General features: G+C 32.4%; 2 protein-coding genes across 3 annotated transcripts in view; one reads left to right on the top strand and one right to left on the bottom strand.

The window, feature by feature from the left end:
- Positions 1–3,097: 3,097 nt before the first annotated feature.
- On the bottom strand, positions 3,098–7,714 carry LOC132725827 (zinc finger protein 98-like). 2 transcript variants are annotated; one of them, XM_060711021.1, is made up of 3 exons: positions 7,647–7,704; positions 5,411–5,472; positions 3,098–5,191 (listed from the first exon to the last, which is right to left on the bottom strand). In XM_060711021.1, the coding sequence occupies exon 3, from the start codon at positions 4,692–4,694 to the stop codon at positions 3,657–3,659; it is 1,038 nt and encodes a 345-aa protein (XP_060567004.1). In that variant the 5' UTR covers positions 4,695–5,191; positions 5,411–5,472; positions 7,647–7,704; the 3' UTR covers positions 3,098–3,656. The 2 variants fall into 2 exon arrangements, with proteins under 2 accessions (XP_060567004.1, XP_060566999.1); XM_060711016.1 differs by lacking the exon at positions 5,411–5,472 and having other exon boundaries at positions 7,647–7,714.
- A 3,239-nt stretch (positions 7,715–10,953) lies between these two features.
- Positions 10,954–17,694, top strand: part of LOC132725748 (dentin sialophosphoprotein-like) — a 45,581-nt gene continuing 38,840 nt past the window's right edge. The window contains exons 1-3 of the mRNA XM_060710938.1: positions 10,954–11,042; positions 16,357–16,471; positions 17,351–17,429. Coding sequence (XP_060566921.1) covers positions 16,382–16,471; positions 17,351–17,429 — 169 coding nt within the window. The 5' untranslated portion in view covers positions 10,954–11,042; positions 16,357–16,381. The remainder of the gene's footprint in view (positions 11,043–16,356; positions 16,472–17,350; positions 17,430–17,694) is intronic.

Below are 17,694 nucleotides of genomic sequence, written 5' to 3'. Positions count from 1 at the left end.
AGAAAATTTTGATTTGTTTCCTTTTTATCAGTTTATCCCGATTCAGATAAATTTTGTGCGTACATGGTACTTAACAAAGAAATGAAAATTAATTACATCGCCGATTATCTAAATTCCTCAGTAATAAATTCATAAAAACACTCGCTCCATAAATATAATGAGGTCATTGTTAAAACATACCCATGAAGTTTACACACTAGATGACCTCTTAGAGGTAACTAGCGGGGTCTTCGAAAGAATCCTTGATGTTTACAAAATCCAAAACATCAAAGGAATTGCTGACACTTAGATGACGTGTACACAATATTCTATTGATCAAAAGTTAGAAAAGGAAACTGTCACACTTTTTTTGTGAAGATAATATTACGCATTTTAAATTATTGTGCAAGAAGATATTTTTATGGGATAATTAGTTTCAATTATTGACATAATAAATCCTGAGTGCATTTGATTAATGTAAAGCTTTATGTTGGAAGGAGTGTACATGTTGAAACCATTAATGGCATACGTTTGTAAATTGTTAAAAACTGATGATGATGAGGATGATGATTACGAATCAGACTGGTTTATTTATATTTAAATCAGATTTATTTTACAAAGAAAGGAATAATTTATTTCGATAAAAACTGGATCCTCCATTCAGCAGCCACCTGTCTTAAGCAGCCAAAATGACTGCATCCCTTGGCTGGCTGCTTAAGACAGTTTTGACTGTATTTATTCTAGGACACTTTATCCCTCGGTTCGTTTATTCTAAATTCCCCATCCACCCTTTCATGCTTTGAGAGTAATTAAGGACCTTAGACATTTTACCAGACATGTCCTTAAATATTATCATCTGCATGCCAAAAGGTGACCGTAGACTTTTTTTTCAGTAATTCTCTGAATGATATTAAATATGTATGCAAGTCGATTTTTTTATGGTGTTTACTATTTTGATACATGGAAGGCCAGTGAGAGCATTCTCAAGCATCATGGATAAAAATAAGCTGTTGCTGCCAAAATTATATCATATCTTTCGGACCAGCTTGACTAACTGATAAGGTTAATTATGCAATTCGGATTGGTATCAGACACATGTATTCCCGTATGCATAGCAAACATGCCCAGTTTGCGACAGACGAATTTTGCATGAAAATTAACCCACAAAAAAGATGCGGTGCCTTCATTAAGTTTGTATATTTGTGTATTTGTATACCCCAAATTGAAACATAAATTTCATTACAGTACATAGTAAGATTCAGCAAATGATATAAAACTGAACGTTTTATTTTTTGTTTTGCCTTTTCAGTGAAAGGGGGACTTGACTTCATTCTATAATTATCATCTTTCACAGATAAATTCATTTAGTTCACATGACTGTATTTATTAAGTTTGTGACCAAGTATCATCCATATTCAAAAGAGCATGTCTTAATTACATTTGGTTGCAAAGAAGAAAGACTGTATTTATTTGTTTTAATGGCCAATTAGCTTGTCTAAATATAATGAGACATAATTAATGAGACAAATACATTGTGCACATTAAAATGAAATAAATTCTGTATAAACTAATAAATTGTCAAGTGCAACTTCAATATGTAAAACACATAAGAAGCACACTGAATTTTCGTACTCTATATATATCCTATAGAAAACCCACCACATCTAAGACTATAAATTCTGGTCACTGCATATCCCGTACAGGCATTTTGGTGGCTATAACTTTCAACAACAGTGCTATCCAACTAAATTTAGCACAAAAATAACACATTGGCCCTAGGACATTTTTCTGCAGCTTTTAATTTGTTTAAGCACTGCTGTAAGATACACCAAATAAACTGGGTGTATTCTGGCGCATAGTACTTCCTGAAACCTTCCACCAAGAATGAAATCCTGCAAAGATACACAAAAAAAAAACAACATTTAAAGTACTTTGAAATGAAACTTCATGTTCACATTTACAAAAAATAGACTTAAAATGTAATCAGTCTTACCACGGATGACTTGAAATGGGCCACTTCAAAATGTAAAAGAATTACTTATTCCGTAACGGGGTGACACCATGCATAAGTTACAAATCAATTTAGTACTATATAAACATATGAATACACTTTTTGTTATTTTCATTTTTCAATAAAGAAGTGTTAAACTTTCGTTTTAAATGTTAAGATATTTTCAATTGACCTTATGCTGTCTGGTAAAGTACAATGCATGCCAGTGAAGCGCAACACAAGAATCACTGTGTGGAAAAGCAAAAGTTCATATTAATTTCTCTAGGTTCTAATGTACACCAAAAATAAGGCCTTTAACTCTTTATGAATGAGCTCAGGGTCTTTCAAATATTTGAAAGACCCTGATGAGCTTATCTCTTAAATGCCTAACTCTATCGCTGATAGTTATTTAATTTTAATATCAGACCAGGTATATAGTTAATATACGTACCTGATCAGACAGAACATTATGTCAAAGAAGTATTCAAGGTATATTTTTTAAAATATATAACCTAATTTTGAGCTACTTAATTGAGTAATTTAGGAGAAGGATTTTATCATACTTTGCCCTCCATTTCAGTCCTTCTCTATACGGATATTTGAAATGGTTTACAAACAGTAACATCTATTATATTCATTCTGAGAAATAAAATATATTTTGTTCGTTTTTAAAAGACACTATAGTTATTCAAATTGTATCTCCCCATCCATTAATAGCGGGGTCGGTCTAAAACGCAGACGCGTATGTAGACAATATAGGATATATAGTAAAACGCAGACAATATAGATATAGAGTGTTTTCACAAAACGCAGACAATATATAGAACAAGAAGGTGTAAATTTGTTTAAATTTGTAGTTTTAAGATCAAAATTTTCAAATATTAGAAATTTATAGGTATTGATATTAAAATAATGAATTAGCATTTTAAAGAATAAATATATATTTTATGATAATTCAGTAAGAAATAATTAATAGTGATATAAAAATGAGTTTTTTTTTCTTCTTTTTTGACATTCTATGCTTTATTTGAATAAACTTTTATTATTTTAAGATAAATGTCTAATATAAGTTTTGTTAACTTTAATGGGGAGAATTTTAATGGGGACAATAAAGTAAATTTCAAAATAAATTTAAAGAACAGAACGTATTTTATTTGATTTTAATACATAGTCCATCTACAAAGTAATCATCAAATAGTTTAAAAAAATAAAGCAGACAATATAGATATATAGTGAAATAAGCAAAAAGGTTAAACAAAACAATATATTTTTTTTTTATAAACACATCTAATTATAATGAACATAAATGCAATTCCTCCAAAGTTCTGGAGACAGCTTAAGATAATAAATGACAAACTTTGAATAAGTTTATTTTAAAAAGATATTTTTTTGCTGTGTCATTACATGTATGTCTTCCGGTCTCAGCAGTGTACCAAAATTAATAGACGATATGTATGATTGAACAGTTCGCATGCACTTTTATTCAATCAAGTGTGCATGATGTCAACATGTGATTTAAGACCTTTTTCCATTAAAAATGATTTATCACATTTATAAAATTTCTCACTATGTTCTCGTATGTTTTTGCTTATCACACCAGTTACAGAACTCATAATTGCAATATTTGCATTTGTATGTAATTTTGTTAGTATGGATATTCATATGCCTATTTTGGCTGCAACGATCTCTAAAGGACAAATTCATTACTCTCCTTGCAGGTGTGTTTTGTCATGTGTCTGATAAGAGCACTCCTCTGATAAAATGAACGATGACATATTTCACATATATGATTCTTCTCACCAGTGTGTATTGTTATATGTTGTTTAAGATTACCGCTATGATTAAATGAACGCTGGCATATTTCACATTTATGATTCTTCTCGCCAGTGTGTTTTGTCATATGTCTGATAAGAGCACTCCTCTGATAAAATGAATGATGACATATTTCACATATATGATTCTTCTCACCAGTGTGTATTGTTATATGTTGTTTAAGATTACCGCTATGATTAAATGAACGCTGGCATATTTCACATTTATGATTTTTCTCGCCAGTGTGTATTGTCATATGTTGCTTAAGATTACTGCTATGATTAAATGAACGCTGGCATATTTCACATTTATGATTCTTCTCGCCAGTGTGTATTGCCATATGTCTTTTAAGATCCCCACTTTGAGAAAATGAACTATGACATTCTTGACATTTATGATTCTTCTCACCAGTGTGTATTTTCATATGTCTTTTAAGATTACTAAATTCAGAAAATAAACGATGACATATTTCACATCCATGATTCTTCTCACCAGTGTGTATTGCCATGTGTCTTTTAAGACTACCACTGTGAGAAAATGAACGGTGGCATATTGCACATTTATTATTCTTCTCACCGGTGTGAATTGGCATATGTATTTTAAGATCACTATTTTCAATAAATGAACGGTGGCATATTGCACATTGATAATTTCTCTCACCAGTGTGTATTTTCATATGTCTTTTAAGATTACTACTGCGAGAAAATGAACGATGACATATTTCACATTTATGATTCTTCTCACCAGTGTGTATTGTCATATGTCTTTTAAGATCCCCACTTTGAGAAAATGAACTGTGACAAAGTTCACATTTATAATTCTTCTCACCAGTATGTATTTGCATGTGCGTTTCAAGACTACCTTTGTGCCAAGTTGAATATTCACATTCATGATTCTTATCATCAGTGTGCATTGTTCTATGTGTTTTAAGACAACTAGTTTGCGATTGTCATATGTATTTTCAGACTACTGTTATCCGCAAGTAAGCATCTGAAATTTTCCTCAGTAGTCAACATTGTTATATATACTTGAAGATTGAATCTACAAGGGAATGATTTAGAACACACTGACACACTGTATTGACAAGTGTATTTTGAGGTTACTAATTTTCTACAATGATTGATAAATAATTTCCTCTTAACTGTGAGTTCCCATTTTCCAATACAGGAATATTCACTAATAAAACTGTAACTCACTGGTTTGTAAAAATGATGTTTCAGCTCACTAAGAAAATTCAAATAAGGAAAATAAATGATCACATGTTCCAAAGCAATAGTTTTCTATCAAGAGTGGTTTCGCACATGCTTCTGCAAATCACATCAGATTTCTTCACACACACATATTTGTATCTGAACCTCTGCTCAACAGTGTTCTTGTTGTTGCTTTTCTACTAGTGCCACATGGTTGTCACTGTTTAAAAATAACGAAAGGAAGAAGCAACTGTTAGTAAACATTTGTTAAAATATATTTACTTAGTGAAAAATTCTGTTAATCCTTTCAATACATTAAAGCTGCATTTAATAAATTTCATAAAAACAGAAATAGCGACAATTTATTAATAAATTGGTTTTCATATCAACTCTATATCTTATTTTGGTGCCAAGAAAACCAAGCATAAAAATCTGAAACCTCATTGTGGCTAAATCGGAAGTACAATTTCTGTTTGCTAGTAAACTCTGACTTCTGATCATCTATTCGTCAATATCAAAACAACAAACATTGCTATAAGAAGCATTTATAATTAAATGGTATATTTAAACATTGTAACGGATGTTTTCATACAAATTTAATCTTTTCTTGGGAGATATTTACTAATGCACCGTGAAGCTTAAACAGTTAGTGTTTGCACAAAAAATCTCATACATTTGTAATTGCTGTGTAATAATTAATAGTAACAATCCTGACCAAATAATGTTGGTAAGTCAAATAAAGAGTTATCTCTCTTTTATATCATTCATAATAAATATACATGTATGAGTTTATTTGACAGATAATACCCTGTTCCAAATAAACTCATCATGATTCAAATACATCTAAAGCTCTTTATACATCTCCGATCATAAAAATCACAAATTTTAACAACTGACCACCATCAATTGTCAAAATGTCAACAACAAGACAAAGAGCAAACTCTTAGTTTTATCTTTTTTTCTTTCTGTTTATGTCATATATTATGCCCAATAAACAAACTAACTTTACAAGAAATATCTCTATTATTTTTCTAGAAATGTGATTTTTATGTCATAAGCCTGATCGGGCATTTGCATAAGCTTGTTTAAAGCAGAGACATATAACACCCTGGATGAACAAGTTTTGTCACGTGACCACAAATGCAAACGCCAATTTAACATTTCAGCAAACACGGACCCAATTTCTGGTAATTATTTGAAGATATCTTTTTTTCTACTGCATCCATAAAATTAAAGCTAAACACCGTTTTCCGGTACTTTCTGTACACATACAACTCTGGAGAATCCACCTAGAGAGCATGTAGTAACGATCTGAATGTTTTTGGTATTTATTTGTATAAAACTAAAGTGTAATAAAACAATTATCACTGTATGAATAATTCAATACAAAAAAATAAAGTAAATACAAAAGTTTTTTCTGCAGAAAATATCTCTATCTATTATGGCAGATGCAACAACGACTGTTTTATTTCTACAGTTTTTATTATATATTTTTATTTTTTTTGGAAAAATATGCGATAGATAGTACAGGAACATTAATAGTTTTCAAACACATCAAGTTTTATCACCATAAACGGTAAAATAATGATACATAATAGGCCGCAGGGCCAAAAAACACTCCTTAGTTGAGGCCGAATATAGGTTGCTTCCCCAACCAAAAAAGCCTCTTTTTTCCCCAGTTTGGTCCTCAAAATTCCCCAATCTTGAAATTTCCCATAGAATTTAGAACAAAATTAAATGATGGTGTTGAATTAAGGTCTTTTACTGCCCTATTAGTACTTCCCAGTGCTTTTAGAGTTTCTATTTTGAAGAACTTGCTCAAAGTTTGTGTTAAATTTAAGATCCCTTTCCCAAAGTATGTCAAAATCAGTAAATCACGCATATTTTCCGGGTTTTTTTCCCCAAGATAAAGGCTGAGGACCCCTCCCTGTAGGGTAAGGCTCCCACGTTTACAATTTTTTGTAAACGTTTACACGACTGCTAAGAACCGAAACGATACCGTTTAAACGGTGGTACCTCTATGTACTATACACACCATGTATTTGAGTCGCCAAATGATGTCTTTCTAAGTTTCTTTCTATTTTTAATACATGTACAAATAAAGAATGTGCAAGGCTCATCACGATTGAGTCAGCACATATTTTTTGCATTGTAACCCCACTTTTTACCAAAAATGTATTATGTCACGAGCAATTTAGCACGGTAATGCTGTGTTGAGGGTTGTAAACACCCATTTTCCGTTTGTTTACTTTGGAATAAACCACTAGAATTGATAAAATACATGATTACAGGCAATGATTAAGAAATTTTGTAAGACAATATGGTCATTTCGATTAAACGGTAAACAATATCGTAAACGTTTATGAATGAAAATCGAAACGAATCCGTTTAAACGTGTACTGAGAGAGACGTGGTATTTGGGAAAATATTAAATAACCTCATATTTTTATCGGAAACTGCTTCGATACCAGTAATCGTGGGGGCCTTACTGTAGGGTGATATAATTCACTAGACCTAAATCCGTAACGTACCAGAAAAGGGTGTTTAGCTAGGTTTCCGTAAAGTTCAATACAATCGAATTCTGAGAACAAAATTTTATTTTTAAAAAGCAGCAATACAATACTTCACAGACAAATGTTATCAAAAGACAAAGGCAACAATTCTGTATAACAAACCTCTTTGCCAATATTTAAGACTAAAAACTCTTCTTCTCCCAAATCGTTACAAATGGTGCAAAATTTTCAAAGGGAGTGAATCATGTCTAACTAAATATGATTCATACATAATCGATTCGTACCGAAACCACCACAACGGCATCAACAGCGACTATATATATATTTATAGTGAGGTAGTCAGACTGTTCTCTCCCTTACCAGTTCCTTCCCTGACGTTTCCTCCTTGACGGTTCTCCCCCTATTTTGGGGTTTTGTGTAATATTAATGCTTTATAACATTGTTATTTTTAACTATTTGATGATTACTTTATAGATGTACTAAATATAAAAATCAAATAAAATATGTTCTGTTCTTTAAATTTATTTTGAAATTTACTTTATTGTACCCATTAAAATTCTCCCCATTTTTTAAGTTAACAAAACTTATATTACATATTTATCCTAAAATAATAAAAGTTTATTCAAATCAAGCATAGATTGTCAAAAAAAAAAAAAACAAAAAAACAAACAACTTTTTATATCACTATTTAATTATTATTTCTTACTAAATTATCATAAAATATATTTCTGTTCTTTAAAATGCTAATTCATTATTTTAATATCAATACCTATAAATCTCTAATATCTGAAAATTTTGATCTTAAAACTACAAATTGTAACATGGCCAGCGATTGGCTGAAAACTAGAAATGTGTCCATAGGACACGGGTGCCCCCACACGCCACTGTCATGTCAATCTTATGACTCTAGGTCAAATATTTTTTGGACTACATGTGCCACAAGTTTGAAACTAAAAATCAACTATGGGCCATAATTCTGTTAAATTTGGTCGCAGCAAAAATTCATTCCTTTACTACCATCTACACATTAAGGTTGTTCATCACTGGAAGTTTAAGCAAAGTCTGCTATCCGGTTTAAGAGGAGTTGCGTTCACAAAATTTCTACATAGTATATAGTGAAAAAATCAACAAAGGGCCATAATTCTGTTAAATTTGGTCGCAGCGAAAATTCCTTCCTTTACTACCATCTACACATTAAGCTAAAATTTCTACATGGTATAATTATAGTGAAAAAATCAACAAAGGGCCATATTTCTGTTAAATTTTTATCGCAGCGAAAATTCCTTCCTTTACTGCATCTACACATTAATGTTGTTCATCCCTGGAAGTTTAAGCAAAATCTGCCATCCGGTTTAAGAGGAGTTGCATTCACAAAATTTCTACATAGTGAAAAAATCAACAAAGGGCCACAATTCTGTTAACTTTGGTCGCAGCGAAAATTCCTCCCTTTACTACCATCTACACATTAAGCTAGGTTGTTCATCCCCGTAAGTTTAAGCAAAATCTGCCATCCGGTTTAAGAGGAGTTGCGTTCACAAGATTTCGGGACGTAAGTACCGACGGACGGACAGGCGGACGGACGGACAGGCGGACGGACGGACAAGTGCAACGCTATATGCTCCCACATTGTGGGGCATAAAAAGTGTATGATTCTATTTATACAGGAGTTGGTTGGATGAAAGTAGGGAATTTTTAAGTATAAAAACTAATTTATTAAAAAGTCACACTACATTTCTGAAGAAAATGAAATATTTCACGAGTCTCTGTGATAATTTTGACTTGGATATTTGCATTTATAACAAGTGTACGTATGTCAGTCCTGTGATCAGCAGAAAATTTCAATGAAATGGGTGTAATCCTCTTTGAAGTCATTTTGCATTTGGTTGGCTACCCCTATATAACAGGAACATTTTTATGTGTCAGGCATGTCTGTCAGGCATGTCATTCTGCTAGAAAAATTACCTCTTTAGCACGAAAACTCAATTTTAAGGTAGGATTAGGGACCATTTCTATGGAAATATCAATGTACGTGTCTGACCTTTAAGCCTGTGCCTAATAGCGGTAGTTCCGAACTGATTCAGAGTCAACTCGTCCCCTGGTCAACTCGTCCTCTGGTCAACTCGTCACCTTTTTGGTCAACTCGTCCCTTGGACAACTCGTCCCCTGGTCAACTCGTCCCCAATTCGTCCCCTATATTTTATTATTATTTGTTTTTCATATATTTCATAAATTATTATAGACTGTTAAAATAATACATTATAAAATTACTAAATTGGACATATTTTGACGCTTTTTGTATGCGAATATTTGGAGTTTTTATTTGTTGTTAATTAAATATATCATGACACGTGCCTTTGGTTATTAAAGTAAACATATAGTAATTTGAAAATAGGATTAAAGACACATTTGCCTCTGTGGTTGGATACGTATTTATATATTTAAAGAACGTGTGTCTTTAATTTGAAATTATACAAATCGCTTGAAAATAGTGCCAAAGGTTGTTATAAAATTTTATTTTCCAAATGTCGAATTTTGTTTTTGATGGTGTATGGTCAAATATATGAAAATGTTGAATTCATTACAATTAATACATTCAATATGTTGACTTGTATTATACAAGAAATTCTGGAACTCGGTTTTATACAGCTCCTCTTTGAGATCAGTTTAAAGATTTATTTATGGAAATTTAATATTAATCTTTACTAATTATTAGATGGCAACTGAATATTTAGTAATTACTTTATATGTTTTCAAGGCAAATATCATTGTACGGATTTTTTATTTAAAAAAAAATAATGAAAAAAAAAATACTAACTCTTTCAAAAGGCATGTATGTTTATACAACTCCTATGATAATGGACCATAATATTACAATGAAATGCAATTTTAAAAAAATCAGAAACAATTGACAATTTCACAACAAACAATTATCATGTTTTTAATTGACACGATCCTTCTATAATGAGATCAATACGCACCGACATAAAGTGTTTAGCACTTCCAATTTCTGTTAATCTGTCGTCAGTCTTTAATCCATTCAGGGAGGAGGTAAAAATCAAAGAGTTTGACCTAATTTTAGTTTTAATTATCATTAAAACTCCGATTGATTAAACATTAATTGAATGTTTGCAAACTTACCTGTCTTTGTAGTTTTACATCAAAGCTATGCACGTGGGTTAGATAAAGATCATTAAAATTTAACGTAAAAAAGACGTTATTTTATTAATATTTCGATATCAATCAAATTCATTATTAATTTTACATTAAAAGTACTATTTAAAGACATTGATTTACAACATAATAGTGACGAATAGATCGAACGTAGGGGACGAGTTGACCATATTAGGGACGAGTTGACTCTTTGAGGACGAGTTGACCAAAAGTAGGGGACGAGTTGACCAAAAAGGTGACGAGTTGACCAGAGGACGAGTTGACTAGGGGACGAGTTGACCGGATTGCGACGAAACCACTCTCACCCATAGCGGCTACCGTGAAAATAGCAGTCAATTTATGAAAATTCGGAAATAAACATAGCGGGATATTTGACTTCTTGAAAATGTAAACAAACGCATGTTTTATAAGATCTGACAAATGGTTCTGACAGATACTTTGTTTTTTGATAACATATGCATTTCTTAGCCTTATTTCCATCTGAAAGTCAATGATCCTCTTCAGTAACATTCCTTTTCGCAACTTTTTCGGATTTATCACGTATTTTCGCGACCAGTTTTAAAGTTCAATTATTAATAGAAGACAAATCACATTCATGTATGATATCATATATATATATATTTGAATATTTTTCAAAACACTAAAGTACCGTGATATCATAGAATCACGAGCTACCAAATGATCAATTAATGGTATGCAATAGTATTAGTAATTAGTTTTCTTACCCAAAATCGCAGTTATTTTGAATTCTCTTTAGTAACATCACTTACAGCCAAATGGTTGTTACACACTAATAATGAATATGCAGCTTGTCAAACAGATGTTTGGCACATTTGCCTTGCCAGTAATCGTCAACTTACCATAATAAAAATAATCTCCCCTTGATCATCAAAAATTAAAATTAGTTACTATCCAGCACCTCTTTACTTAGTCAAAATATATTGACGTGCCAAAGCTTGGTTCTGAGATATTTTCGTTCTGGGGCGGAATCTCGCTTTAAAGGCGAGATATTGCCCAGACACGAAAATAGCACACTATCTCGTCGCGCATTACAATTAGTTTGACTACTCTAATACTATATAATATAATATGAAATTATGCAGGTTTTTTTTTCTGGCCAATTTTATACTATAGCCAATATTCGATTATATTCCCAATCGAAAATAGTATCTTTTTTTCCCAATTCAAGGGCAAAAATTCCCAATTGAAAGTTAAAAAAAAAGAATATAATAAAATTTTAAAGATGTTGATTTTTGTGTACGGAAATCAATCGCAAAAGCCCTAGTATACGGTGCTTGTAGACTTTTTTTTGGACTGCATGAGACCCTGAAAATATTTTCACCTTGCCTTATTTGGTTGGAAAACTGAATTCTAATCGCCAAAAAAATCTGACATGTATTTTTCACTTCTGGAGTGTAATCTGAGATAATTAACACACACCTTGAATTTTGGCCATATGTCCATACAATTGTCAAAATGAGAGTGAAATATCTAGGTTTTGAACCATCTTGGGAGTGAAATGTCTTGGAAGTGAAATGCCTTGCATTTGATACATTTAAAAGGCGAGGAAGCTCTTGTATCATATACTTAAAATCTGTATCAGTGATTAATTAACCTGCAAGTTCACATTTTTTGTGAGATTTCCAGAGACCATGTTCCACCATCTTAAATTTGCAAAGAAATTTTGTGTGTTTTTTAAGCTTACCTGACCACAAAGTGGTCAAGGTAAGGTATAGTGATGGGCCTGTGTCTGGCATCCGTCGTTGTGCGTCAACAATTGGGATGTTAACACTTTAGCAGTTCACAGTTTTGAATGGATCATAATATAGGTGAGAATGTTTGTCTCAATGAAATACAGGCCAAGTTCGAATATGGGTTCACTTATCTCGGGTCAAAACTAGGTCACAGGAAGTAAAAATAGAAAAAGCTTGTTAACACTGTAGTGGCTGCAGTTTTGATCCCAATTTCCTAGAAATTGTTTAGGAAGGTTGTTTTGATGATTTCTAGGTCAAGTTTGAATATGTGTCATTTCTGGTTAAAATGTAGGTCACAGGAGCTAAAAATAGAAAAAGCTTGTTAACACTCTAGTGGCTGCAGTTTTCATTCAAATATTCTGGAAATTAGTCAGTAAGGTTGTTTTGATGTTTTCTAGGTCAAGTTTGAATATGGGTCATTTCCGTTCAAAAGCTGGGTCACAGGAGCTAAAAATAGAAAAATCTTGTTTACACTCTAGTGGCTGCAGTTTTGATTCAGATATTTTGGGAATTTGTGAGGAAGGTTGTTTTTTTATGCCACCGCAGCATCTGCAATGCGGTGGCATATAGCGATTCACCTGTGTGTGTGTTTGTATGTTTGTGTGTTATATAGATTATATAGTGAACTTAAAAAATCTTCTTGTGAAAAACCACTTGTCCAATTTCAACCAAACTTGGCAGGATTGATCCTTGTGTGAAGGGCTTCCAAAGTTGTTCAAAGAATTTCATTTCATGCAGAAATCTGGTTGCCATGGAAACCAAAAGGAATTATAAGAATAAATTTAAAAAATCTTCTTGTAAAGACCTAGAAGGCCTAGAGCTTAGATATTTTGCATTAGGCATTGTCTGGTAGACTTCTACCAAGATTGTTCAAATTATAGCCCTGGGGTCAAAATCGGCCCCGCCCCGGGGGTCATTGATTTTCACTATATGTACATATAGTAAAAACTTAAAATACCTTCTTGTAAAGACCCAAAAGGCCCAGAGCTTAGATATTTTGCATAAGGCATTGTCTTGTAGACCCTTACCAAGATTGTTCAAATTATAGCCCTGGGGTCAAAATCGGCCCCGCCGGGGGGGGGGGTGGTCATTGAATTTTACTATATGTACATATAATAAAAACTTAAAAATACCTTCTTGTAAAGACCAAAAAGGCCTAGAGCTTAGATATTTTGCATAAGGCATTGTGTAGTGAACCTCTAGCAAGATTGTTCAAATTATAGCATTGGGGTCAAAATCGGCCCGCCCCTGGGGTCATTGGTTTTCTTTATATGTATATTGTAAAAACTTACAGTAAAAACTTAAAAAAAATTCTTCTAGCAATTGACAAATGTAGAGGTTAGATATTTTGCATGAAACATTGTGTAGTGAACCTCTAGCAAGATTGTTCAAATTATAGCCCTGGGGTCAAAATTGCCCCAGCCACGGGGGTCATTGATTTCCAATATATACATATAGTAAAAAATCAAACAATCTTATTGTCTGAAGGTACAAGGCTTAGAGCTTTAATATTTATTAATTAATATCATCTATAGGTACTCTACCAAAGTTGTTCAAATTTTGCCTATAGTGTCAAAATTAGCCCCGCCCTGGGGGCCATTGGTTTTCCTTAAATGTGTATAGTAAAAACTTAAAAAATCATCTTCTCTAAATTTACAAAGGCTAGAGTTAAGATATTTTGCATGAAACATTGTGTAGTGAACCTCTAGCAAGATTGTACAAATTATAGTCCTGGTGTCAAAATTGGCCCCACCCCCAGGGGTCATTGATTTTCACTATGTACATATAGTAAAAAATTAAACAATCTTCTTGTCTGAAGGTACAAGGCTTAGAGCTTTGATATTTGGTATATAATATCATCTATGGGTCCTCTACTAAAGTTATTTTAATTATGCCTCTAGTGAAAAAATTGCCCTGCCCTAGAGGCAATAGTTTTCCTTATATGTATAAAGTAAAAACTTGAAAAATCTTCTTCTCTAAATTGACAAAGGTTAGAGGTTAAATTTATGGCATGAGACTTTGGGAAGTGAACCTCTACTAAGATTGTTCAAATTATAGCCCTGGGGTCAAAATTGGGTCCGCCCCGGGTTCATTGATTTTCATTATGTACATATAGTAAAAAAAAATAATAAAAACTATTTTTGTCTGAAGGTACAAGGCATAGAGCTTTGATGTTTGCTTTATAATATCATCTGTAGGTCCTCTATCAAAGTTGTTCAAATTTTACCCCTGGTGTCAAAATCGGCCCTGCCTGGGGGCAGTGATTTTCATTAAGTACACATAATAAAAACAGAAAATAAAACAAATGTTTTCTGAATGGGAGAAAGCTACAGCTTAGATATTTGACTTGAAATGTTGTTTGGTGGACCTGTATCAAGATTGTTCTGAATTAAACCCTTGGGTCAAAATTTTGCCTTGCCCAAGGGGACAGTGACCTACTTTCTTGTCCTTTGATGTACAGCAATGAAATTTTGACCATGTGCACAGTTTTAGTTGTAAAATTGAACTTTTATATCAAGTGACCTAGATTTTGATTATGTGACCTTCTTTCTTGTCCTTTGATGTACAGCTATGAAATTTGAACCATGTGCACAGATTAAGATGTAAAGTGAACTTTGATATCAGCTGACCTAGATTTTGACAAAGTGTCTTACTGTGTTGTCCTTTGATGTAGTCATGAAATTTAGGCTGTCGTCTGCTTATCTTTCTGCAAGGGAATGCTAGCAGTTTATAGTAATACGTCGGTTTTGCATTGGTACCGGCTCATCCAGACAGTAATATACGAGGTTAATAAAAGACCCTTTCTTCAACAGTATTTGTTCCTACACTTCTATTTAGTGTTATATTAATGCGGTGGCATAGCATTTTCTCAAATGCAATCTTGTTTTATTTCTAGGTCAAGTTTTAATATGGGTCGACTTCGGTCAAAAACTAGGTCACAGGAGCTAAAAAATAGAAAAATCTTTTTAACACTAGTGGCTACTCTTTTGATCCAAATATCCTGGAAATTGGTCTGATTTTGATGATTTCTAGGTCAAGTTCGATTATGGGTCACCTGGGGTCAAAAACTAAATCATACTGCCCAAATACGGAAAAAACTTGTTAATACTTTATTTTAAATGGTAACATTTTTGACTCAATTGTCATCAAACTTGGTCAGGATGCTTATCTAGTCAATTGCTTGGGACTTTCAAACATGGGTCATCTCTGATGTAAAACTAGGTCACAGGAGCTAAAAATAGAAAAAAATTGTGAACTCTGTAGTGGCTGCTGTTGTTATCCAAATCTACATCCACATCATACTGCTTGACAATCAATTCTGATTATGACTATGACTGGAAGTTGGTCTACAAGTTTGTTTTGATGATTTCTAGGTCACGTTTGAATATGGGTCAGTGAGTCAACTGGGGTAAAAAAACTAGGTCACACTGCCCAAATATAGATAAACCTTGTTTACACTCTAGAGGTCAGACTTTTTACTCAATTGTCATGAAACTTGGTCAGGATGCATGTCCAAGACACTGCTCAGGTGAGGTCGATGGGTCAGGGGAGCGATCTAGGGCCATCTTGACCCTCTTGTGTGTGTGTGTGTTTTTTTTTTTTTTTTTTTTTTTTTATAAAAATTGATGAAATATATGGTAAAATAATGTGAAATAATAATAAAATAAAAACTGATCAAGATCAGTAAACAACATAAGCATTCATTTGCCTCTTTGTAATTTCTTCATTGTTCTATTTTAGAACTGAGTTTTGCTATCCTTTTGGTAGCTCTTGTTTTAAAAGTTGGCATATATATAGCACCTGCAGTCTATCAATAAAATAATAATGTCATTTTGACTTTACATGTTATAATTGCTTGTGTGTGACTACTCTGTATTTTTATTATTTTTTTTGCGAAGATATTTTTCAATTGAACAATGATTTTTATCTTTATCATGTATTTTTAGCTGTGTTGGTAAGACATAGAGGAAGATGGCTGAACAAACGGATGTGAATGAAATGTTTCAGAAAATGGGTGAGAGATTGGGCTGGTTTAAGGACAAGAATGAGGCAAAACAAGGGGTAAAATTAAATTGTGATAGTTTTGAAATTTGTATTGATAACAGCAGTACTTTAGAGTAAGTTATGAAAATAAACAATCATATCTTTAGTTAACAGAAGTACATAAGTGTCATAACTTGGAAATAATCTTTAAACTTTGATGTGATAAAATAGATTGAAAATTACGTTTGAATTATAAATAAACATTTCCAATAGCCCTGTAGAAACAAAAATAATAATATATATAGTAACATTGTTTATCATTTTTGCAATTTTGTGTTGTTGTTGTTTTTTTTTCTATTTTCAAAACAACCTGTGGCGTTCTGAAGGGAAAAATATACTAGTAGTACAATATGAGAAAATCGGAAAATAAAATTCCATATAACTGAGAAGGAATTTATCCACACATTTTTGTAAAATTAACAGTTTCAATTCAATTTAACACCCATGGTACATAGCAGAGAATACATGTATTTATAGGGATAGCTTTTAAGTCATGGTTCTAGTAAAGAATGTGCACAGGCCATTTCAGGGGAAAATGTAGCATTTTTAGGGGAAAATATACCTATTTTGGACTAGGGAATACAGCTTTTTTTCACTGTAAAATATAGAAAAATTATCACTGCTAAAACAAAAAGAGAACTATACAGGTCAGGGATATTGACTATATTATTTACCAGTGTTAACATCTTTTCAGGGGAAATATAGCATTTTTATGGGGAAATAATACCAATTTTTCATTAGGGGATACAGCCTTATTTTGGCTGTAAAGTATAGGGTGAAAAATCACTAGTGTTAACATCTTTTCAGATTTCACCCAGCTTTAAAACTTACTATAAATAAATGTAACCAGTTTGATTTTATCAGATGACATGCAATTTTTTACTCTTTGCTTTACAGCTATCATTGAGTGCAAGGAAGAAAACTAAAATGAAGAAAGAAAATACAGATAAAGATGATGGTAGTTTGAAACCAAATGGTAAGAAGAAAGGCAATCCAGTTCTGTTCTATTTCATTATTTAAAATAAGCAGGGTTGAAAAAGCACCAAAAACCATTTCCAAACAAGAAACATAAATGAACATAAGCTTATGAAAGTAAAAACATCTAAAGCCATTTCAGTATATTGAATTTCTTTTCGTTTCTATAGATATCATAAACAGCTGTAGTGGTCATTATAATTATATAATTATATTTCATCTGCAGAGGTTTAGGTAGTTAATTTCAAATAAGCTTCTTGAGGACA

This window comes from Ruditapes philippinarum, unplaced genomic scaffold (assembly GCF_026571515.1).
Source record: "Ruditapes philippinarum isolate M1 unplaced genomic scaffold, ASM2657151v2 ctg1511_1_1_1_1, whole genome shotgun sequence".
Taxonomy (NCBI): Eukaryota; Metazoa; Mollusca; class Bivalvia; order Venerida; family Veneridae; genus Ruditapes; species Ruditapes philippinarum.
The sequence above is the reverse complement of the archived record's forward strand: the minus strand, read 5'-3'. Positions and strand labels throughout refer to the sequence as shown.

Excerpts from the sequence above, each read along its gene's own strand:
- LOC132725827 (XM_060711016.1), bottom strand. The coding sequence starts at position 4,694 with ATGCACACTGATGATAAGAATCATGAATGTGAATATTCAACTTGGCAC.